This window comes from Nuphar pumila, chromosome 13 (genome assembly GCF_984573655.1).
Source record: "Nuphar pumila chromosome 13, dmNupPumi1.hap1.1, whole genome shotgun sequence".
In the NCBI taxonomy this organism is placed as follows: Eukaryota; Viridiplantae; Streptophyta; class Magnoliopsida; order Nymphaeales; family Nymphaeaceae; genus Nuphar; species Nuphar pumila.
Window position 1 is genome coordinate 21036193 of NC_143261.1, and position 23759 is coordinate 21059951.

General features: G+C 36.4%; 1 protein-coding gene and 1 long non-coding RNA gene across 3 annotated transcripts in view; one reads left to right on the plus strand and one right to left on the minus strand.

The window, feature by feature from the left end:
* Positions 1-4354: 4354 nt before the first annotated feature.
* LOC149818045 (uncharacterized) lies at positions 4355-19875 on the minus strand. The gene is made up of 3 exons (XR_016427233.1): positions 19512-19875; positions 4968-5018; positions 4355-4770 (listed from the first exon to the last, which is right to left on the minus strand). It is a non-coding gene; the product is annotated as an uncharacterized LOC149818045 (long non-coding RNA).
* Positions 19876-21098: 1223 nt separating this feature from the next.
* Positions 21099-23759, plus strand: part of LOC149818046 (protein GRIP-like) — an 84228-nt gene continuing 81567 nt past the window's right edge. For both annotated transcript variants that reach the window (XM_089986533.1, XM_089986534.1), the window contains exons 1-2: positions 21099-21772; positions 23403-23518. In XM_089986533.1, the coding sequence (XP_089842659.1) occupies positions 21304-21772; positions 23403-23518 (585 nt within the window). In that variant the 5' untranslated portion in view covers positions 21099-21303. The remainder of the gene's footprint in view (positions 21773-23402; positions 23519-23759) is intronic.

Genomic DNA, 23759 nt, shown 5'->3' on the forward strand with positions numbered 1-23759 from the left:
ATTTGTGACAAAAATGACTCAAATTACTTGAAAGCAAGGGCTACAGTACAGGTAAGATACCCTCATATTTTTATATCATCTTGTGCTGCACACTATATTGATTTAATGCTTTGAGATTATGATAGATTACCTAATTTCTATCATACATTATTAGATGAAAAAAGGATTACAAGCTTCATATATGAATCACAATCAATTTTGCAATTTATGAAAAATTATACAAATGATAGAGATATACAAAGGTCTGGAGTTACTCGTTTTGCCAATAATTTTTTATGTTTGCAATCTATATTGAAAATGGAAGATAAGTTGAGCTTTTTAGTTGCTTCTTCTGAATGGAGAAATTTAGAAAATGTTAAGAAATAAGAAGAAGGTAAAGATGTGACTAATATTATACAAGGAGAAGAGTTTTGGGAAAATGAAAGAGAAATAATAGCAACAATAGAACCACTTATAAAACTTTTGAGGATGGTAGATGGGGATGGTTCTACCATAGGTTACTTGCATTAAAGTATAAATCATGTTAAAGAAGAAATAAAAAGTTTTTATAAATGTCGAGTAGATAAGCATCTACGAATATGGGACATCATTGATAGTCGATGGGAGGTCAACTTGAGAAGTGGCTTACATGTTGTTGCTGGGTATTTAAATCCACAACTTTTTTATAATGGTCTTGTAAAGGTAAACAACGAAATCATGGAAGGATTGAAGAAAATGATGGAAAAGATGATGGATAAGGAAGATAAAAATGATGAGCTTGATTCAAAATTGACTTATTATCATTCAAAAGATCCAAAGATCTTTAATGAGATTACAATATCTCTTCTCCGTACTACACATCCACTTAAGTTTCAATTTTGATTTTCATTTTGGATATTTTTTTTAAATATATTATCAATTTTTCATACTTGCTTTTATTTTCATTAGGGATATGATTGGGAAATGAGTGAAAGCATACCAAAAAGAGAAATCATCTTGAGCCAACAACTCTTACTGATTTATTTTATGTGCGCATAAACATGCACGTGCAGAAGACTTCAATTGGAAAAGAAGCAAAAGATTCCTAACCCATTGTATATGATGACATCGATGCATTTGCATATGATTCAATTAAAGAAAAGAATGAAAAAGAAGAAATAGAAGATGAGGAAAAGGATGATGAAAGCATTGACGACCAAGGAATTGATGAAGACACTTTTTATTCCACTTTTGATTTCTCAGTTAGTAGCAAGTGAATAATTTTTTTTGTATAAACTTGAATAATTATTATGTCTGCTTTTTCATGAACTTATGGTCATTTTGTTTTTGTTTTTGTTTTTGATACTTGATTATTGATACTTGATGCTTATTTGAATGAAAGTACATTTGATATACATGCTTGATACTTATTTGATGCTTGATAGTTTTTAGATATGCTTAGTGAGATTGAAAATAGATTTTATATTTTTTTCATGTAAAATTTAGTTAGTTTATTTTATTTTTTATTTTTTTAGATTTTTTAAGAATTTATTTGGTTTTTTAATTTATTCTCAAGATTTTGCCAAAAAAAAAATGAGAAATATTCAAAAAGTTGAAAATCTCTCAAGAAATTTACTACCGAGAAATACTGTTTTAAACTTTTGTCGCAATGGGTGTAGGCTGCATTTGACACCTGGATGAACTTATGTAAAAGTCAGTTCTAGAGATGACATAGTTTAGAAGTTCATCTGCATGATAAAAAAACTTTGTTTGGAAACTGCAACTTGAAAGAACTTTTAAACATGAATAGTGCTTGGTGCATTACATAACTGACCTTATAAAGTACTGTTTTGTAGTAAAAGACTAAATTACCCTTGACTTTCTAAAATGGGCTAGGTTTCGGTCGAGTATATGTTGAACCCACTTAACCCAACTCAAGGGTATTGGATCATGCTGCTTTGTGGGCCTTTTGTAATAATGGGTCCGACTGGATATTGGATCACACTATTTTTGTGGGTTTTTTTTTGTAATAATGTGTCTGATTGGATAAGCACATTGCACACACAATTGATACAATTTGCAAGAGCAAACAATAGTGAGGCCACATTGTTCAGCCTTGTCATGATCTAGTTTAGAAACATTTCTCACAACACGGGGTGACTGCAAAATTCGTACGAAAAAGATGTCTGTCAAGAACGAAATGTGCCCCTAGTAGGGGTGACAATCGTGTCGGGTCGGCGGGTCAGAACACCTCAACATGAACCCAATCCGTTTATTAAACGAGTCAGATGTGGCAAACACGAACCCATCCCATTTATTAAATGGGTAACCCGACCCGATTAACTCGTTTAATAAACGGGTCGGGGCAACCCGACACGATTATATCTCTCCTTTAAAAGATGTTGCAAGCAAAAAATAAGAAGAAGGGGGGTTATTTTAAGTAAGAAAAAATTAAAAAGAGTTATATTTTTAAGCTTGATTTGATGTTAAAAAAAATTAACGTTTTTTTCAGATAAGAACATTTAATGTTATTGCTCTCAAGTCTTGTCACCTCTGCGATTAACTTTTCACCTCTTTCTCTCTCTCACATTTAATTCTATTGCTCTCAAGTCTTGTCACCTTTGCAGGGCAGGTTTAAATATTTAAAAGTGTCGTGTATATTTAAAACAGGTCGACATGATTATCAGTTTGGATTACAAACGGGTTGCGAATTTAATCATCCCAAAGAACCTTTTTAAATATAAATGGGTTGCGGGTTGACGGGTTCGTGTAAAAGGGTTGACCCGCCCGCCTAACCTGTTTATTAAACGGGTCAAACGGGTTGGCGGGTTGACATACCCCTAACACGAACCCGACCCGTTTAATAAACGAGTTAGGCGGGTCAACCCAGTTACAACACGAACATGTTTAAGCCAAACCCGAACCCGGCTAAGAAGCGGGTTGGCGGGTCGTGTCAGATTTTGCCACCCCTAGCCCCTAGTGGCCACATGTTTGCCCTCCAAAAAGTGGGGCTCTATGAAAGGTTCTCATATGAAAGCCCTGTAGGGGCACATAGTAGGCTAAATGAGGACTTTCATTTTTCAGTGAAAACCATTTATTTGAGTCATCATGGAACCATGGCCTATTTTCATACTAAATGGGTCATTGCACAAGAAACAAACAGGCCTAGCTGGCAACACATACAGTTTATACAAAAGAAAATATAATCTCCCGCCAAAACAGAAAGAAATGCACAAAGTTGTGAACATGGATACAAGGATATAAGACCTCTTCAGCTTGAAAGTAAATGATATATTTGCTTATGCCAAGTCTATGTAAAAACAAAGTCATGTCTATCCTGTAACAACATAAGGAAACTTGTCTTTCACAAAAGTGAAAGAAACAAATGGGTGTATATTTCAACTAATGAGAAATCACAGTCAATCAATATACGCAAATCATTTTTTTTTGTGCTCTATGTTTCTGCAAATCACAAGTCACAAACAGTATGAGCATGAGGAGCCATTCTTTTGATCTCAATGGCCATGACACCAAAGAAAAACACCTGTGAAGAGTGCATAAGAACAATTTCACTATAGTGAAACATGTCCCATTACATGGTGAAAACATTGCCGCACCATGATCCATGTTAGAGGACCAATGCTGGTAAGCCCCATAAGCAGCAACATTAAAACCAAGTAGGCAAGGAGAACGGAAATGGAATTACATAAACCTCTAGTTACCTTTCTCAACAAATGCCTCAGACTAAAAGATGAATTTCTTTGCAAAGAATTCGAATTACAAATCACTGGCAATCCAACATGTATGCTATATATGCCCATGACCAACTAGGCTCATGCACCAATACAAGCTGATCAATGAAATCCTCATGTAAAAGAACCAGCATGACCTGCTGCTATGGATAATCCCATTGTTCCAGTACCATCATTAAGACTAGGGGTGGCAAAATCTGACACGACCCGCCAACCCACTTCTTAGCCGGGTTCAGGTTTGGATTAAACGGGTTTGTGTCGTAAACGGGTCGACCCGCCTAACCCGTTTATTAAACGGGTCGGGTTCGTGTTAGGGGTATGCCAACCCGCCAACCCGTTTGACCCGTTTAATAAATGGGTTAGGCGGGTGAGTCAACCCGTTTACACGAACCCGTCAACCTGCAACCCGTTTATATTTAAAATGGTTCTTTAGGATGATTAAATTCACAACCCGTTTGTAATCCAAACTGATAATCATGTCGACCTGTTTTAAATATACACGACACTTTTAAATATTTAAAACCCGCCCTGCAAAGGTGACAAGACTTGAGAGCAATAGCATTAAATGTGAGAGAGAGAAAAAGGTGAAAAGTTAATCGCATAGGTGACAATACTTGAGAGCAATAGCATTAAATGTTCTCATATGAAAAAAACGTTATTTTTTTTTAACATCAAATCAAGCTAAAAGTATAACTCTTTTTAATTTCTTCTTACTTAAAATAACCCCCCCTTCTTATTTTCTGCTTGCAACATCGTTTAACAGAGAGATATAATCGTGTCGGTTCGACTCGACCCGTTTATTAAACGAGTTAACCGTGTCGGATTACCCGTTTAATAAATGGGTCGTGTTCGTGTTTGCCACATCCAACCCATTTAATAAACGGGTCGGGTTCGTGTTGAGGTGTTTTGACCCGCCGACCCGACACGATTGCCACCCCTAATTAAGACCATCATTCACAACCATTAATGCTAATATTAACATCACATCATGACCTTTGTTCCCTTCTTTCAACCAGGCTTGACTTCAATGGTCAAGATCTCATCCACAGCTGCCACTTTACTGAAAATAAAAAACAGAACTATATCAAATACCAGGGAATTGTAGGAAGCATTTTCATTCTTCTATAAGAAAAGTACCTACTCAGTATTTAACCCAGAAATGAACATATGTAGTAATAATTTTCTGATTATGTTATTGTTCACACAGAACTCTCAGCCAAAAACATCATCTAAAGGCAATTTGCAGCTAAAACTTACAGCAACAATAGATGCAAGGTTGTCATCAGCCAACACCATATCCGCAACACTCTGATATTCAGAAAAGGAAATAAAAAAACATTATAAACTGGCATTCACAGTACTCTGATTCCAATGTTATGATGGCTAAGCCTCGTAAGCCCACCAAACAGAATGCCATATTAACTTCTAAGTAGCACCAAATTAAAAAGATACTATAACAACTGCTAAGTGCTAACTAACCTCAAATTCTAACATAAGCAAAACAGGCTCAAGCAACAAAATGAGTATCTCTAGGTCCACGAATTGCAGGATGTAAGTTGATAGCATGTAGCAATTCTACATGTGTGACCATGTGCCTAACCTGGTGCAAAACTCTTTCTGTTGAAACTTCAACTGGCATTCACAAGTACGTTCATGGGTCCAGGTCACAGATCATGCTATGTAAAAATATGTATATTTGACCACTATTATAATAAAGTTTATAGGAATTTTTCTCTTCTCTGCAAACTTATGTAAACTTCAATTTGTGATCAGTTCAGTCAAGAAAAATTGAAAATTAAAAGAACACTTAAAAACCATCAAATGGAAAAAAAGATAAGGCACACATTCATGCAAGATGAAAACTGAAAAAGCAGAAAGCAAATGCTTCAATACAAATGCAATCCTACAAATACAAATTCTTCAATACAAATGCAATCCTACAAATAGTTTTCCCTCCTCCTTAATTGGGTCTGCTAATCTGCCTGGTTAGGACAATTAAAGAGATCCTGACCCCCAGGTCAAAGCTCAGCCCAATTGTTCACAAGGCTTATGTAACAAATAGTGATGTTAATGAAATGAAAGGAGGCGGAAGCACCAATAGGGCAAAAAGTCACTCCTTAAGAGTGACTACAAGAGCCAAGAACACAAACACCAAATGTGCACACACAAAACTCACAAATATAGAAAATGACTTAAAGTCATAAGTTGGATTTATTGAAGAAAGGAAGAGAAGGGTGTAAAAACCCATACATTTACAAGGGGGAACCTCCTCTTTATATAGAGGAGGGAAGCACTAAAGAGGACCCATAAAGGGGGCTCCCTTCTAGTCGTTGGGAGCCCCAACGGTCATAAATATGACTGTTGGGGCCCCAACGACTAGATGGGTGGGGCCCCTTTATGATTCCAAAAAGCAAAAAGACAAAAATAAAAAGGAAAAAGAAAAAGAGGAAAAAGAGAAAAAGGTAAAAAAGAAAAAGGTACATTTGGAATTACCAAAACACCCCTATCGGGTTTTTGGTTTATACAAAACAGGAAAAAAAAACTATATAATTATGTATATATACATATATACGTATATATACTTATATATACTTATATATATACTAATGTATATATATATATATATATAAGTATATGTATATATATATTTATATATACATAATTTAACATGCCTCCTCAAACTTTACGGGGAGAAGACCGAAAGTTTGCCAAGAAGAAACATGAATCGTGGAGTTGGGAGTGCCTTGGTGAAGAAGTCAGCTAGTTGATACTCTGAAGTGACATATGGCAATGTGATGGTCCCTTTGAGATATTCGTCTCGAACATAATGGCAATCCATTTCGATATGCTTGGTCCGCTCATGAAAGGTGTGATTGCTGGCAATGTATATCGCACTCTTGTTATCACAACAGAGCTTGATGGGAGTGGAAATGTGAACGCCCATGTCACCAAGAAGACTTCTGAGCCACACAATCTCCATAGTTGTCATCGCCATAGCCCGATATTCAGCTTCAGTAGATGATAAGAAGACCTTCTGCTGCTTCTTGCATCTCCACGAGATGAGAGATTCACCTAAAAAAATGCAAAGACCCGCAATTGAGATCAGATCATTGGGATTTCCTCCCTAGTCAGCATCAGTAAAAGCAGTCAATTCAAGAGATGAGGAAGAGGATAAGAAGAGTCCCTTGGAGATGGTATTTTTGATATATCGCACAATTCTCATTACGGCCGCCATATGAACCGTAGTAGGAGCGTGTTGAAATTGGCTCGCTGCATGAACCGCATGAGCTATGTCTGGACGTGTGATGGATAGATAGGTGAGGGATCCAATTAATTGACGGTAGGGGGTTGGATCTTCAAGAAGAACACCATCTTCAAGTCTTAGTTTCGCATTGATAACTTTAGGAGTCTCCACTTTCTTTAAATCAGATATTCCTGATTTGGTACAAATTTCTGCAACTAACTTCATTTGAGATAAGATGTACCCACGCGCTGAATAAGCCACTTCAATTCCTAAAAAATATCTCAAATAACCAAGGTCAGACATATCAAAAGTATCTTTTAATATAGACTTAACATCATTTACTCCCTTTTTGTCATTCCCAGTGATGATCATATCATCAACATACAACAGAAGCATAATAATGGAGTCACCTGTCCTATTGACAAAAAGAGCAGTGTCAGTATAACAAGAAGAAAAACCTAAATTGATTAATACATTACTAAACCTGTCATACCAAGCTTTAGGAGCTTGCTTAAGTCCATATAAAGCCTTTTTTAATTTTAAAACTTTTCCATTTAAATTCATACCTGGAGGTGGTTCCATATAAACTTCTTCATTTAAATTACCATTCAAGAAAGCATTTTTAACATCAAGTTGAAAGATGAGCCATTTTTTAACAGAAGCTATAGCAATAAGGGCTCGAACACTAGTCATTCGAGCAACTGGGGCAAAAGTTTCATCATAGTCTACCCCATACTCTAGGGCAAAACCTTTGGCTACCAACCTAACCTTATATCTTTCCAATGAACCATCACTCTTAGTTTTTACTTTAAACACCCATCTATATCCAATGGGTTTCTTGCCATTGGGAGGATCAATGATTTCCCAAGTTTGTGCCTTTTTAAGGGCATTAAGTTCAAGCTCCATAGCTTCATTCCAATGATCATATTGTTTAGCATCATTGTAATGAGATGGTTCATTGTGAACACCCCAAATTTTTCAAAATCTTTTAAATATTCCCTTTTTGCCCCTAAATTCATTTTTTAGCAGATGAGTCATTTTTAATCTAAATTCCAGTTCATTTCTCAAGTTTTACTGAAATTAAATCCATTGTATATATTTAAATTGATTTCGGATCTGGATCCATTATCCAGATCCAAATCTGAGTCTCCTTGTTCAAAATTTTAAATTAAAATTAAAATACCAAAAATAGCCTTTAAATAGTTCAGACGGACCATCCGACATCCGTTTGGATCCATTACGTTGTATTCCTCGATTCGAGTTTTTAAAACTCGAATATTTTCTCAAAACTTGGGTCCAAACCCACTTTCTGAAGAAATTTCTCCAAAATGGTCTGAAATTCTCGGAAAAACACTCTTTGTAAATATTTCTCAGAAAAATACAAAAATTTATTGTTTAAACTTTGTTTTTTATAAAATCTTAGTTTTCTATTACAAAAATACAAAAAAATGGAAAAGCAATACAAAAATCAAAATTTGAGAAAAGCAAATGGTTTTAAAAATTGAAAAAAATTTGAATTTTGCTAAAAACCTCGTTTTAAACCATTTTATGAAATTTTTTCTTAAAAGGAGCCTCTTTTTTGAAAAAATGAAATTTCAAAACAGTCTCTCCCGCGCATCCTCCCTCAACCCCTCATCTTTAACCACTGATTCTCCTTCATACCTCCATCAGCCGCTGGCTCCCCCTTTCCAGAAGGATCCTCCCCATCGAACGGCCTCACGAGCTTTTCCCATTCTCAACCCTCGATCACCTGAAAGCCTCCCTCCTCCATTCATCCTGAACGAACTTCCCCCTCTCGTTGCCCATATAAGGAGGCATCCCCTGCAATGATCGATCATCCATTATCGACCCCTCCATCTTCTTCTTCTCAATCCGTCTTCACCCTTCCTGACCTATTTCCTCCTCCCCTCTTTCTCATTCCTTCTTCTCTTCCTCTTCAGCAAAAGGGGGGGAAAGCCAGCAATCCCTCCATTCCATCGATTCCACTGCCTCCCACACGAAGCTCCTTCAGATTCCCTGCAAAACCACGGTGAGTCTTCTCTCTCTCTCTCTCTGTTTTCTTTTATACATGTATATATATCTGGATTCTTCTTTGAAATTTTCCTTATTCCATCTCATAAAGGCACCCTCTATGATACCGATTTGCATATAGCAAATTCGGATCATAGATAGGCAACATTAATGGAATCCCCTGATTCCTACATTCAATTTTTTTTTCTTTTCTCCTTCCTCTTCTTTTATTTCCCTTTTTTTTTTTTCTTCTTTCTCTTTCTTCTTTCTGGTAAATGTTTGGAGTTTTCGATTGTTAGAAATTCTGGGCAATCGACCAAGTGGAATTACAGAATTCTGACGATTTGACTAATTAAAATTTTGGATAAGCACTGGTGCGTTATTATGCTTCGATCCATCTCTGTTCTTATTCCCAATTGTCGATTGAGACTTCAATGATATCTGCAATTTAAGAATTCGAAATTCATGCCAATCTGGCGACAGCATCAGATGTGGATGCTCCAACAAAAAAAAGAAAATGTTCATTACAATCCAGCAACGATTTGCTACAAGAGAGATCTGCCGGAATTCTGCAGTGACCTGTGCTGAATAAAATCCCTTGTTATTAAAATTTTGTTGGAACCCTGGCTGCCTTTTGAATGGTATTCTTGTTGAAGAAAGCGTTGAATATGCTATTGAATCCTTAATCTGAAGCAGAGGTTAAGATCATTGGTTGTTGATCGGCAATCTGATTCTTAAATCAGAGATTAGCACTCTACATCCCAGGTTTACCATCTTCACTGATTCATTTAGGACCTTCATTATCATTTGTTCACTGTTTAGTTCAATTATCTAATTCTTTTACTGTTTACTTCATTTATTTGCATGATTTGTTTGCTTGATTCATTTATTATTTGTCTAAATCACCAATCCAAACCCTACAATCCGATCGACCAATGCTCTTCATCAGGAATTCCATTTCCATCATGGTAATGAATCCTGGTTGATCACGTGGGTTGGAATAAATCTGTATTTTAAGTTCTAAATATCCCTTTCTAGTTAATACAAAGTGCAACCTCTTGATGATCGATTTGCCAGAACTTGTTAGGCTCTGGCCAATGGCCTGAAAATGTTCTGACGCGTTTGTAATGGCATATGCTTTTGATTTAAATGCAGAAAATCCCTTACCAGTGAATTCGTTCAACTGAATACCTTTGGGGAAGTCATCTTCATTTTGAATCTGCTGTTGGAAATCTTTTAGAATGCCTAACTCTTGTCCTTCACATAAGATTCAGATAGGTTCTTTTTTTTTTCTGTTCTCTAAAAGAACTTACAGGAAATTTTTTTCGGTGGTATGAACTAAAGCACTACTTGTGGTTAAGGTAATATTGGTTTGGAGGTCTGGATCCAGCTTACAGGGGCGTGTGCTTCCAATGTTGCTGTTATCGGTAACGACAAAGAGGTTCATAATGGATCTCTTTGCGAAATTCAATCCTGAAGCCACCACAATTGCTTTTTAAGGGGTTGGCTGGTTGTTTTCTTCTGGGTTTGCTGCTAAAAGCGTCCATATTTTCTTTAAGAAACAGGGAAGTCCCATTGTTGGATATCGTTGCGCCAAACAAAAGGCTATGACAAGGACACTAGCAGTGCAGAATCCTGTCTCTCGGATGGTATACAAAAGTTCCCAACCTCTTAACAAAACTGGAGAAGTGTGCTACAGCCGTTTGCAGCCATCATCTGCAAATGGTACTGTTCATCAAAACCTGGAAGCAATTCCCACCTCTTGCAGCTTTACCAAACCACACCCAGATTTGCTGTAGGAGCCATTTCGCTGGTAGTAGACTCCCCTGTTAAATGCCTATGCTTGTGCAATGTTATTAGAGTATATATATCCTCATTTCTTTTAATTTCGGGTTCCTTCAGCTTATGCCCTTCGCTTAGCCTGTATTTGCACCCAACCATTAAATCCTGCGTTCATTCATGTTTGCATTCCTGTGTATTTATTACAAGCTTTATCTTTCGGTATCTTATCCACTATATTTTCCAACTTTGTGACATGCATATTGTTTTCTGGTGATCACTTTCAATTCTCCTATTTACTCTTTTGTTTCAAGTATTACAGCCTACAGGTATATATCGATATCTACATTTGCAGTATGTTTAGCACAATATCCAGACATGCTCGTCTTCCAAATTTCATTATGGTTTGACAGTATTACATCAATGCAATTGCTGATCTAAACTTAGGAGATTTTGTAAAGATTGCAGGATGCCCTTATGATCATAAGGAGTCTCATCACCTGTTTATCGCCCACTAATCCATAAGCTGCTGAAGCCTGTGTAGACAGAGGATTGCCAAAAAAAAAAAGAGAGTTTATTTGTTTCACCCTCCTGTCGCAATATAAGGGTCATTTTCTATGCTTATGTGAAATCCCATGAATGAACAAGCATACTGATCAAGAAAGGTTTTGGATTCTATTTGCTTTACTGAATTCACTTGTTTCATCCTCGTATAGAAGATCCTATTACAAGCATGTGTCGTAGAATAGTTTGGTCATATGATAGATTTTACAGGTGACTACTCTGTGCTATGTGTTAAGTCTTGCTTTTTCTCCAATATTTTCAAGATGGAGAGCCTGTCTTCAAGTCATGAGGGACCTCAATGACCAGTATATGTAGTCAGTATATTATTGCCATACATGGCCACTAGCTGAAAATCGTTTTGAGAGGTTTGCTAAGCATCCAGTCTGCCTGGGAAAACTTTGTTATTCCCTCTTCGCGGATATCATTAATTCAAAAGAAAATGGGTTTGCTGGACTCTTTAAATGCAAGTCCTGCTGTGAAGTTTAGTGTTATTACATTTGATATCAATTTTATTTATTTGAACTGACCTCCTGAATATGTTTGGAAAACCGCCCTGGGGACTCTCTGTAAGGTGCTGTGAATTTCCTGGATGTATGAAGCAAGGGAAGAAACTTTGTCTTTGATGAAGCATCAAATTGTTAAAGTGACTGTAGCTGAATCAAGTATAGATCCAGACATCGAAGCTACGGTGGCATGCTATAGTGATTGCTACTACTGTTATAGCAACAACAACTATCATTGGGGGATCCTTGTGCGCATGATGTTGGGTTCTTTGCATCTCACAACTGTCATTACATCTCCCTGTTACATCTCATTATCAGCATATCAACCTGCTGTGACAACTTCATTCCAATATCATCCCCTATAAACATATTATATATAGCATCATTGCATCATGATAATATATGCCATTTTCATTCCATTGATCATTGTTGTAATCTTCTATGTCGCTCCATCTGCATATTGATGCATACTGCTAATATCTACTTCACCACATTACATTCTCATTTTCGTTAGCTGCTACATTGTCCACTATCTCCACAGCCCCCACTACCCTATGCTCCCAGCTTATAAACCATATCTACTGTTTACCCATTACCGTTACAGCAGCATCTCCTGTATACTTTACCATATCTTCATAATGTCCACTTCAACCCTCATTACCTCTCACTCCATTGATGCATCGGTATAACACCCCATCATAGTACTTGATCGCCTACCACTGCCAGCATCTTCGCCTTGCTGAACCTCCCTTTTCTATTATAAAACAGCAGCATTTCTGCATCTCAGCATATCCATACATCATTCCTTATTTTTTTTTCTTCTTTCCTGCATATTTTGTAAACAGATCATGTAGGTTGCTTAATCACTGTGCATATGGGTGTACTAAACCATTCACATGTCATCCCTTTTTCGCAAACCTTCCACAAAACTGTGTGGCATTCATCTTATAGTCAATAAATACATTAAACCTCATCCGTCATGCTTCTTTGTATGTCACCTTCATTAATGTTTCTAGTTGCTTATCTACATGTTATATTTGTCATAATCTCGTTTTATTTAGTATAAGCATTATAGTTAGATAGATACATTTGCATTTCATTATTTGTATGGCCATATGTATGTTAATCTCTGATATAGCACTTTCCATCTTTCTTTACATGTTCACATTCTTGGTTTGTGCTAACTCCATTTTTCTTGCAGGGATACGTGAGATGTTAGGTTCTCTCTTTTAGATTAGGTTTTGATTATTTTAATTTCGATTCTCAAGATTGTAATAGCTAGATGCTAAATGAGAATATTTATATTTCTAGTTCTAGAATAGAATAAACGAGCATTATAAATATCATAAATTGTTTATTTTTCATACTTTTTGCCTTTATTTCTCAAATTCTCACAAATGGTGAAACACGAATGGCATGTGCACCATTTCGTAAGAGGTAATTAATCCTAAGTTGATGATTTACATCAATGGCCATAGTCAAGATGTAAACAAAACTTAGGATTTTTATCTTTTATAAAATAACACTGGATCCACACTGGATCCTTTTAAAAAATCATCATATTTTCAAATATTTCATCTTTTATCAGAATTTAACTTAAAATTAATTCAATATATATACCAATGGTCATAGTCAGGGTATATTGAGAATTAATTTCATTTTAAACTCTATAAAAGCACAAAATGTGTTTCATTCTTCCCTTGAATTTAAATATAGATTATTATATAATACATTCAATGACCATAGTCAAGGATGTATTATATCTTCAATCTTATTTTAAATTCATTTAAAGAATAAAATAGCTTTTCAAAATCCAATTTCAAAAATTTAAATTCATTCATCATTTAGGATAGAATTGCATCATATTTTCGAAATTTCCTCTTCAAAAACTCCAAGTGAAGTAAATATCTTCCTCAATCTATCTTCAAGTCTTATAAAATCCAATTCATCCTTTCATTTTTTTTAAATTCAATTTTATTTTCAATCTCAAAATCCAAATTAACTTTGAGATTTCAAATTCATTTTATATTCAAATCCAAATCAGATTTCAAAATTCAAATTTGACTTTGAAATTCCAAATTCATTCCAACTCAAAGTTCAATTTAACTTTGAGACTCTTGATTCATCTTCTAAATTCCAAAATCAAACTTCAAAAATTCAAGGTCTAATTTGACTTTGAAATTCGTTTGTATATTCAAATTCTAAATTTCATTTTTCAAGTTCAATTTGAACTCGGAAGTTCTTGATTCATCTCCTGAATTTAAACTCCAAATCCATTTTAGGATCCAGGATTCAACACTCATATTGGATCTCAGACTTCAGATCCAATTCCTCTTTAGGATCCAGACTCCAATCTCGTATTGGATCTCAGACTTCAGATCCAATTCCTCTTTAGGGTCCAGAATCCAATTTCACCTTGGATCTCAGACTTTAGATCCAAATTCATCTTAGGATCCAGAGTCCAAATCTACATTGGATCTCAGACTTCAGATCCAAAATTTCCTTTAAGATCTAGAATCCAATTTCACCTTTGATCTCAGACTTTAGATCCGAATCCATCTTAGGATCCAAAACCCAATTCTACATTTGGATCTCAGACTTCAGATCCACTCCATCTTAAGATCCAGAACCCAAGTCCATCTTTGATTCCAAATCTCGGACCCAATTCCATTTTAGGATCCAAAATCCAATTACATTCCCCAGTCTAGATTTCAATTCCTATTCCATTCTCGGATCTAATCTGAAATCTCCTAAATCCATTTCTATTCTTAAATACCATTTGATTTTCCCAGGTTCATTCTAAGATTCAAATTCAATCACTTCAAAGAAATTTCATCTTTTTCTTCTCCTATATCCATGATTAAATTAAAAATCCATTTCTGACTTTGAAACTTCATTTCCTTTCATTTCAAAGCTTCAAATCATTCTTTCTCAAAATAAAAATTTATTCTTCCAACTTTGATTTACTTCAAAGAATTAGAATTTCTCTGATCTATCTCAAGTTTTAAGTTAGATCATTTCTTCACTCCCTTACCAAGTTCACCTCAGAACACTTGAGAATTTTTTCAAAACATCTTTCAAAAAGAGCATACATCTTTGCATTACACAAGCATGATTCTTTGTGCATTTTAGAGTTAGAATAAATTCTTAGATTATATTTAGGCAAAGCAAAAGGCATAGATTCGATCCTTGGTTCGATTACCCCTGGTAAAGGCGCCAGGAACGGTCGAACCTCGTACCGACGAGCGAATCCCGTCTCTCCATTTTCCCGCAATAATTTTTAAAACGGAGGCGAGTTAAATTTCTAAATATTTTCAAATTAAGGTCAAGTGAGACCGCGTAAAAGAGTTTCTCTTCTCTTTTTCTTTCTTTCTTTTCTCTTCTCTTTCTCTTTTCTTTCTTTTATTCTTCTCCCCTCAAAAAGGAGGAAAATAGAGGTTGTAAAAGGAAAAGAGAAGGAAGAGAGAGAAACCACAAAAGAGGAAATTTTTTGCGATGATCACATTCATGAAAGGAGTGAAGAGCAAGAAGACATACTCGATAATTAGGGGAAAAAGAGTCATAAGAAACAAATCTATTTGGAATCTTAGGAATGCGATTTGATCTTCTTTGAGAGGTTTCTTCTATCGACTCATTTTGAGAAAATCTTTCAAGGGCACATGGAGGATTTCTTTCATTCCTTTTAGAGTAGACTTGTATTTGTCTTGAAGCATTTTCTTCTAAGTTTTGATCATTATTTGGATGTTCAACAAGATCTTCATTAAGATCAATATGATAATCTATGATGTTTTCTTGAGGTAACAAGTCAAATAAAAAGGAATAGTCAATATTTTCATTTGGTTGATGCGAAAAACCATTTTCTTCTTCGAGGAATGTGACATCTTTTGAGATATAAAGTTTATTATTAAGTATGTCAAAACATCGATATCCTTTTTGTTTTTCGCTATATCCCAAAAAAATACATTCAATAGCCCTAGGAGAAAGTTTATCATTTTTGCGAGTTAAAACAAAGCATTTACATAAAAAAATTCTTAATCTTTTATAATCGGGAGACATATTGTAAAGTTTTTCAAATGAAGAAAGATTTTTCAAAGAGGATGAATGGATTCTATTGATGAGATATGTTGAAGTTAGAACTGCTTCGGCCCAAAAGGATTTTGGGATATTTTTTGAAATCAATAATGTTCTTGTAGTTTCTATTATGTGCCTATGCTTTTTTTCCGCAAGACCATTTTGTTGCGGAGTGTTGGGACAAGAACGTTGATGACAAATTCCATTTTCTTTTAAGTAATTTTGAAAATCATTAGACATATATTCACCTCCCGAATCGGACCTAAGAATAGATAGATTTCCCAAAAATTGATTTTTAACCATTGCATGAAATTCTTTAAAGAACGAGAAGACTTCAGATTTGCGACTTAAGAAGTATATCCACGTAAATCTAGTGAAGTCATCAATAAAGACCACATAATACGAAAAACTTCCTTTAGATAAAATTGGGGAAGGTCCCCACACATCGGAATGAACAAGTTCAAATGGCCGAGTGGCAAAATAACTTCTTTGAGGAAACAGAGTAGCTTTAGATTTCCCAAAAATGCAATCCTTACAAGTCATGTGATTGTCTTTACAAGTATTGTTCAAAAAAGGGAAAAGAGACATTTTTACAAAATTTGGATGACCAAGTCACTCATGCCAAATTCCAATACTTTTGTCTTTAACAAGATTGCAAGATGACTTAGATGAAAGCGTCAAAAAGTCCATAAAATAGAGATCACCCCTTCTATGGCCTTGCCCAATTAGCTTCCCTGACTGGAGATCCTGCACGATGCAATCTTTAGGTAAGAAAGAGACTTGGCATCCATGGTCGGTGATTTGGGAAACGGAAAAAAAATTTAAATTAATTTTTGGAACAACTCTTACTTTAGGAACAAAAAAGTTTTGAGAATTTTTGAAGTCAAGTGTTCCAATACTTTTAATTTTTAATGAAGTTCCATCGGCCGTTGAAACATAGGAGGACATGGGTTCGGAAAAAACATTGGAAAGGGAGGTTTTATGAGATGTCATATGGAAAGAAGCACCAGAGTCTAGTATCCACATACCTGGAGGTGATGAAGAGTAGGCGATGACGACTCCGGATGTTGAAGGAGAAGACTTGAGAAGGTGTTGGAGAACTTCAGATATATGATTAAGAGTTTCTTTGATATCTCCTTCTTTGGTACTTTCTTCCTTCTTTGGAGAATTTTCTCCAACCGCGGCAACCTTTCCTTTAAGCTTTGGACAAACCGGTCTAATGTGTCCCGGTTCATTACAATAGTGGCATATGATTCCCTTTCTAGGCCCATTGATATTTTTGTTAAAGTGGGGAGGTCTATATGCTTTAACATTTGATCCGGGCCTATTAACGGCCAAAACCTCATCATTCCTAATGCTCAAGCCAAGTCAAGTTTCTTCTTGACATACCTCGGCAAGAGCATCTTCAATAGGTAGGGCTTTGCTTCTATGGAGAAGAGATGCCCTCACTTGTTCAAATTCCGGGCGAAGTCCATGAAGGAATTGAAAAAAGTGCTCCTTTTCAATTTGTTCCCTTCTCAGTTCAATGTCTTGTGGAGCAACCCATTTGGGCTCAAGAAGGTCAAGCTCATCCCAAAGAGGGGTTAGAGAGCTAAAATAGTCCCGGACACTCATATCCATTTGTTTGGTGGAACGAATTTTTTCTTGACAAAAGAATTGCCGAGCAAGATCCTTTTGGGTATACATACCCTTAAGGAAAAACCAAGCCTCATTGGCTCTTCTAAACTTGGCAATATTGGCACAATTTTTAAGATCTACATTGTTCATAAACCATGCCAAAATTTTGGCATGGTTACTTTCCCAATCCTCGATTTTGGATTGATGTTCATTAATGGCTTTGATGCGCTCATCGCCATCTAAAGCCTTTTCAACTTCATTTTCAATTTTGGTAAGAACAAGAGAGGGTTCGGGAGTAGTCCCCATAACAAAACCCCAAAGTTTCTTACCTCTTAGATGATTTTCCATAGCGGAGGCCCACATGAGATAGTTGGACCCATTTAGCTTGAAAGAGAGCTCCACTTTAGAGTCACGTTCCATCGGCACCAAATATACTTCCTTTCTTCAAAACTTTGAGAGGCACGCTTTCCAAGATGACAAAAGAAAAACACAATCACCAACCAAGCTTTGATACCATGAAATGAAAGGAGGCGGAAGCACCAATAGGGCAAAAAGTCACTCCTTAAGAGTGACTACAAGAGCCAAGAACACAAACACCAAATGTGCACACACAAAACTCACAAATATAGAAAATGACTTAAAGTCATAAGTTGGATTTATTGAAGAAAGGAAGAGAAGGGTGTAAAAACCCATACATTTACAAGGGGGAACCTCCTCTTTATATAGAGGAGGGAAGCACTAAAGAGGACCCATAAAGGGGGCTCCCTTCCCCTTTATGATTCCAAAAAGCAAAAAGGCAAAAATAAAAAGGAAAAAGAAAAAGGGGAAAAAGAGAAAAAGGTACATTTGGAATTACCAAAACACCCCTATCGGGTTTTTGGTTTATACAAAACAGGAAAAAAAAACTATATAATTATGTATATATACATATATACGTATATATACTTATATATATATATACTAATGTATATATATAAGTATATGTATATATATATTTATATATACATAATTTAACAGTTAAGTGCCAACAAAGTCATGGAGAGAAATGAAGCTTTATTCAGTCATAATGTATCCAATAGAAGAGTAATTAACCAGACCCAATATGTAAATCCCTTTTAAGATTCCAAATTACTATTATAAGCAATGTAATCACAATTCTCAGTATAATGAAAACAAGTGTAAAGACTAATAGAAGTTTGAATGAAACTTGGTGCTTCTCTTATTGACATAATTAGTCAAACATATTGCTATATAGATTTATGGAAATACAACAAAGCACAAATGTAATTTATAGCTGCAAACAAGCCCCTGAAACAAACTATTGCTTAGCAAATGATTTCTGGTATTAAGTTTTATAGGACATGGTCAGTAAGGCTTCAACAAAACTGTTGGCCCAAGTTATATCCCTCATGGAATAGGTATTTGGTTGATTGGCCTAGACTCGCCTGGGTTGATGCATTCAGCTCTAGCTGTAATGGATCTAGCTGTAGAAACATATATCATTTCGGACCAAAATTTGATACCCAAATCTGCCTGATAAATATCAGCATGGCAGGATGGTAACCTCAACCACTAAAACTTGTTCAAGACAGGTTTTCTCACAGGACATATAAAAAATAAACAATTTTGACCCAGATACAACACAAGTCCAACATGAACATACTGATCAAATCAAGCTCCTAATTCATCAATATATATTTAGATAGATTCAAAACAATTAGCTTCAATTCCACACAGACAGGTTCAAGTTTTTTTTGGAAAACCGGTTGGATTCAAAAACCGATTATTAACAGATCAATAAGGACAAAAACAAAACAAAAAAAAATGCCGATTACCAAGGAATTCAAAAACAAAAGCTACCAAAAGAGCACAAAAAAGGAAAAACCCCAAACAAAGAAAAACCTAGATCCAAACGAAACATCTTCACCTAAAAAAAAACAAATAAAATAAAAAAAAACTCCCAAACAAAATAAAGAAAACCCTCTAACCATTGAGAGAGAGTATGAAGCTTACCCTGCCGTCGATGGTGAAGTGTCGAGGAGGCCACGATGGTGTTCACACAGGGAAGACGATGGTGGGACTGCGGTCGATGGTGTTCACACAAGCAAGACACGAGAAGCATCGTGAAAGTAACCCTAACGCCACATTTTTGTATGTGTCATATGAGTATTTAATGGGAATGAGCTTGCACAACAATGTTCAAGCTCGTTATTACCTTACCATGCCGACGATGAAAAAACTCTCATCCCGCTCCTTCCTATGGAAAGGAGCTTTTTTCTCCTTCCTGAAATCTCAGTCGTGAATCACCATTACAGATGACGAGTTTTATTTAAGGCTTACAAACTCCTTCCCGTCTAGAAAACGTGGGACCCTCCAGGACGGGGCGCCAAACGTGTAAACCAGCTTGGATCACATCTAGACAAATAAAAGCAGGGTGCTTCACAATGACACAATATGCTTATCGTAACGGAAAAATATGGGTATGTATATTCCCAGACATGCCCATTACACTAAAACCTGCAAAACATGTATGGGTTTGAGGAAGGGACCTACTTAGTATTGGGTATCCATCCTTAAACTGAATCAAATACTTTAAGAAGCTAGCAGAGCACAAAGGGTTTATCTATACGAATTATTGAGGAATACAGATTTCACAGGAAATCAGAGACTTTCCCCATCAAGGGTGAAACAAACACCACAAAAAGAACATGGGAATGGGGCCCAAGTGTTTGTCCTGCCTTTGGCTGAAACAAACGACCCTTAAGGGCACGTTTGGAAGAGAGAAAAACTCTCATAGGAAAAATAGTTTTGCCTATGACAGTTTTTGACATTGAGAATTTTTTCAAAAGAAAGTTTTTCACTTGTTTGTGTAGCACGAGAAAAATAGAGTGAGAAAGTGTAAAAAATGAGAGAGGAGGAGGAGGGTGGTGGTGGTGCTGACAGTGAGATGTTTTGAGATAGGTGTGTGTGGTGGTGGTGGTGGGGGGGGAGTGTAAAAATAAGTAGGAAACATTCTTGCAAATGTTTCTTATGAAAAAGTGTATTCATTAGAAAAACTCTCTAAGATAAAAAGTCTCTAGTTTGAAAGGGTAGAAAAAAACCTTACAAATTTTTTATTTTACATCACTTTTCCTATATCTTTCTTGCTTCCAAACATGCCTTAGAAGAGAGAAAAATTTTCACAGGAAAAGAAAGTTTTGCCTGTGAGAGTTTTTGATACGAGTTATTCAAAAGAAAGCTTTTCACTTGTTTGTGTAGCATACTGAAAACAGAGTGAAAAAATAAAAGAGGAGAAAGAGGATGGTGGTAGGTGATAGTGACAGTGAGATGGTGGGTAGTGGGGAGTGTAAAAATAAATTTTCTCTTGGTAGAAAATATTCTTCTACCACCCCTCAAGGAGAAATGTTTTTATAAAAAAGTATTTTTTTAGAAAAACTCTCAATCAAAAATCTCTCTCGTTTGTAAGGGTAGCATTTTTTCATTTTACATCACTTTTCCTACATCTTTCTCCCTTTCAAACGTGCCCTAAAAGTTTCATGGGTAGAGAGCCTCCGGTAAAACGTGTATTTCTCATGCTTAAAAGGAATAGTAAATCGCTTCGAGAACGTTGGGTCTTTCAAGAATCGGAGATTTGGGGCACATGGTCTCCTCGCGTCTCCCGTATTCCTCTCTCCGTCTGATCGCGCTCCCCACCGTTTCTTGATTCTTCTTGTTGGTATTTGACCTTCTATCGCACGAAGCTCGATGGCTTACTGATGGGCAACTCTAAGAGTTGGTCTTAACGGTGACGGAAAGAGACGCGGGGATGTCGGGGAAGGCAGAAGGCGGTGACGAGGCATCTCCGATTGGAAATGCCGCCGGAGAAGCAGAGAACCTTTTGCCTGGCGCGGTACCAACGAACGATGGATCGGCCGGGGCGACGGAACGAGGCTTCGAGCCCTCTTCAGAAGGGATCTATTTGCCGAGAGACGATGGTGGTCACGACCATCTTGTGCAAACGATCCTCGAATTGGGGTTTCAGAACGAGTACTTGAAAAACCAGTTGGAAGGTCTCAGGGTTCAGCATCAAAGGGCTCTTGGGGATCATGACGAGCGCGGTGGGAACGAAAACGGGGATTCTGCGGAATTGCGCGAGAAGGTCCGGATTCTGACGAGGCAGATCCAGGAGCAGAAGGAGATGCAAGCCTCCGCGGAGGAGGCCTTGAAGCATCTGAGATCGGCTTGCGCCGAAGCGGATGCAAGAGTTGAAGACTTGTCTGCGAAACTGATCGGAGGTTCTTGCTGTTCTTCACACTTTCATGAATCTTCTCTCTTTAATTGTTCAGATTGAAGAAATTTGCGTTATTTTACGTCCTTGTTTGCGTTTGTTATGATCGGAACGTTATTCTGGTAAGCTTTCTTGGAAGGATGACTAACCTCAATTTGGTTATTAATAATTGTTTACAGTGATTGCTTTCTTTAATTATATTCATTGGGCAAATGGGAATGCTTTCTGTACAATGGCAGAGGTCTTTGCTTTTTAGCGTGATTTCAGGATGTATAAATAATTTGTTATGTTTAGTCCTATAAAGTGTATACCACATCAGTAATAACAGTTATGCATCAGAGATTATGATACGTTTTTCTTATATTGGGAACAAAAGCAGTGGAATGTTAGTTAAGGCTGCAAGACTCGTGATTATGTAACTTCTCTCCGATGTAGCAGTGATGTTCACCTTATCTTCAGTTATACGAGTAAATCTACCATCTCTGACATAATAGCAGCATGATCAAATTATATTTCATTTTCTTGCTTATATGACAGTCGGGTAAAGAATGTACCTAGTGATGGCTCAAGATGTCCTGGTTGGAACGTTGGGTGACTATGTGCTGAATTTAGCATTGACAAACTTTGGGACTTTTCATACATAGAAATTTAGCTGATGAATTTGGGCTCCCAAAGAAGAATATGAACTTGTTGAATAGGTTTAGTGATTGGAACCATTCAGCAAGATTGTGAGGTACAAACAAGTATGGTTAGATGGTATTACTTGGCTTGAACATCTTGTATTCTATTAACCAACAAGGAATTTTCAGTGATGAAGTATCTGGATGCAGAGTTATTCAGGATTTCAGTTAATGCTGAGAAAATATTGGTTCTTCCTGTTATAGCAACTTCCACCTTAAGCTTGGGAGGGTTTCGTTGTTTGGGCATTTTAGCCATTTCTATATCTAAAATGCAGAAAGCACCTTTTTCATGGAGGTTCTGCTATGGCAGTACATCAAACCTCCTGTTTTTCCTCTTAAGCCCTCCATGTAGGGATGCAAATGGTTCGGATTTTGGATCAGAAAATACACTGGGGAGTTAGATCTGAAACAGCCAAAATTTGCAAAAGGCCCATCCTGAATCCAAACCGTTTGCAACTCTACCTCCAGGAAAGCTAAAGAAAAAGATTCTCTTCAGAAAAGGTGTAATGTTCAAGTTGTACGACTATGTCGTCCAGAAAATCCATGTTCGTTCACTGCTTTTTGTTAGAAACAAAGTCTGAGGGGAAAGGGAGAGGGGAGAAGGACGTTCTACTTCCTATATGATGTTTACTGTGTTATCATAATCTATTTGGGGAGGGGTTTTGCCTGCAAATTCATCCTGCAGTTGTGTTTGGAGATTAGTGAAGGTTTTATAGATATATGTTCACTTTGACTGCGATATATATGTCTGTTTTGTCCCTTAATTAATATTTCATTACTCGTCTTTTAGGAACTGATAACTGATCTGATGCCACATTATTGGTTGTGTTCTAGTTTTCCCATAACACCTATAAAGTACAAACAATTCTCTGCAGTACAACTTTTGTCATATGGACTTTTTTCATATTTATGTGTTTTTTCACTCACATCTATTTCGCTACAATATTTTAATTACAGCTCAACAGAAGATGGACCAAGAAATACGTGAGCGTGATGAGAAGTATACAGAACTTGACTCAAAGTTTGGAAGGCTCCATAAACGTGCTAAACAACGCATTCAAGAGCTTCAAAAGGTAGAATTTATATTGAAATATTTGAGCTTGATCCTTTAATAGCATGTTTGCATCTCTTGGGGTCTGCATTGTGAACATGGAGCTCATAGGACATGGCCAATTTTCATAAGCACTAATCCCCAGACAGTTGTAGTTGGGATTTCAAATGTCACTGATCTTTGTAGAAAAATCGTTGGAAAATGTGGTTTTATATCTTTTATTTCCTTTCATGTGAGAATGGATGGAGATGTGATATTATCTT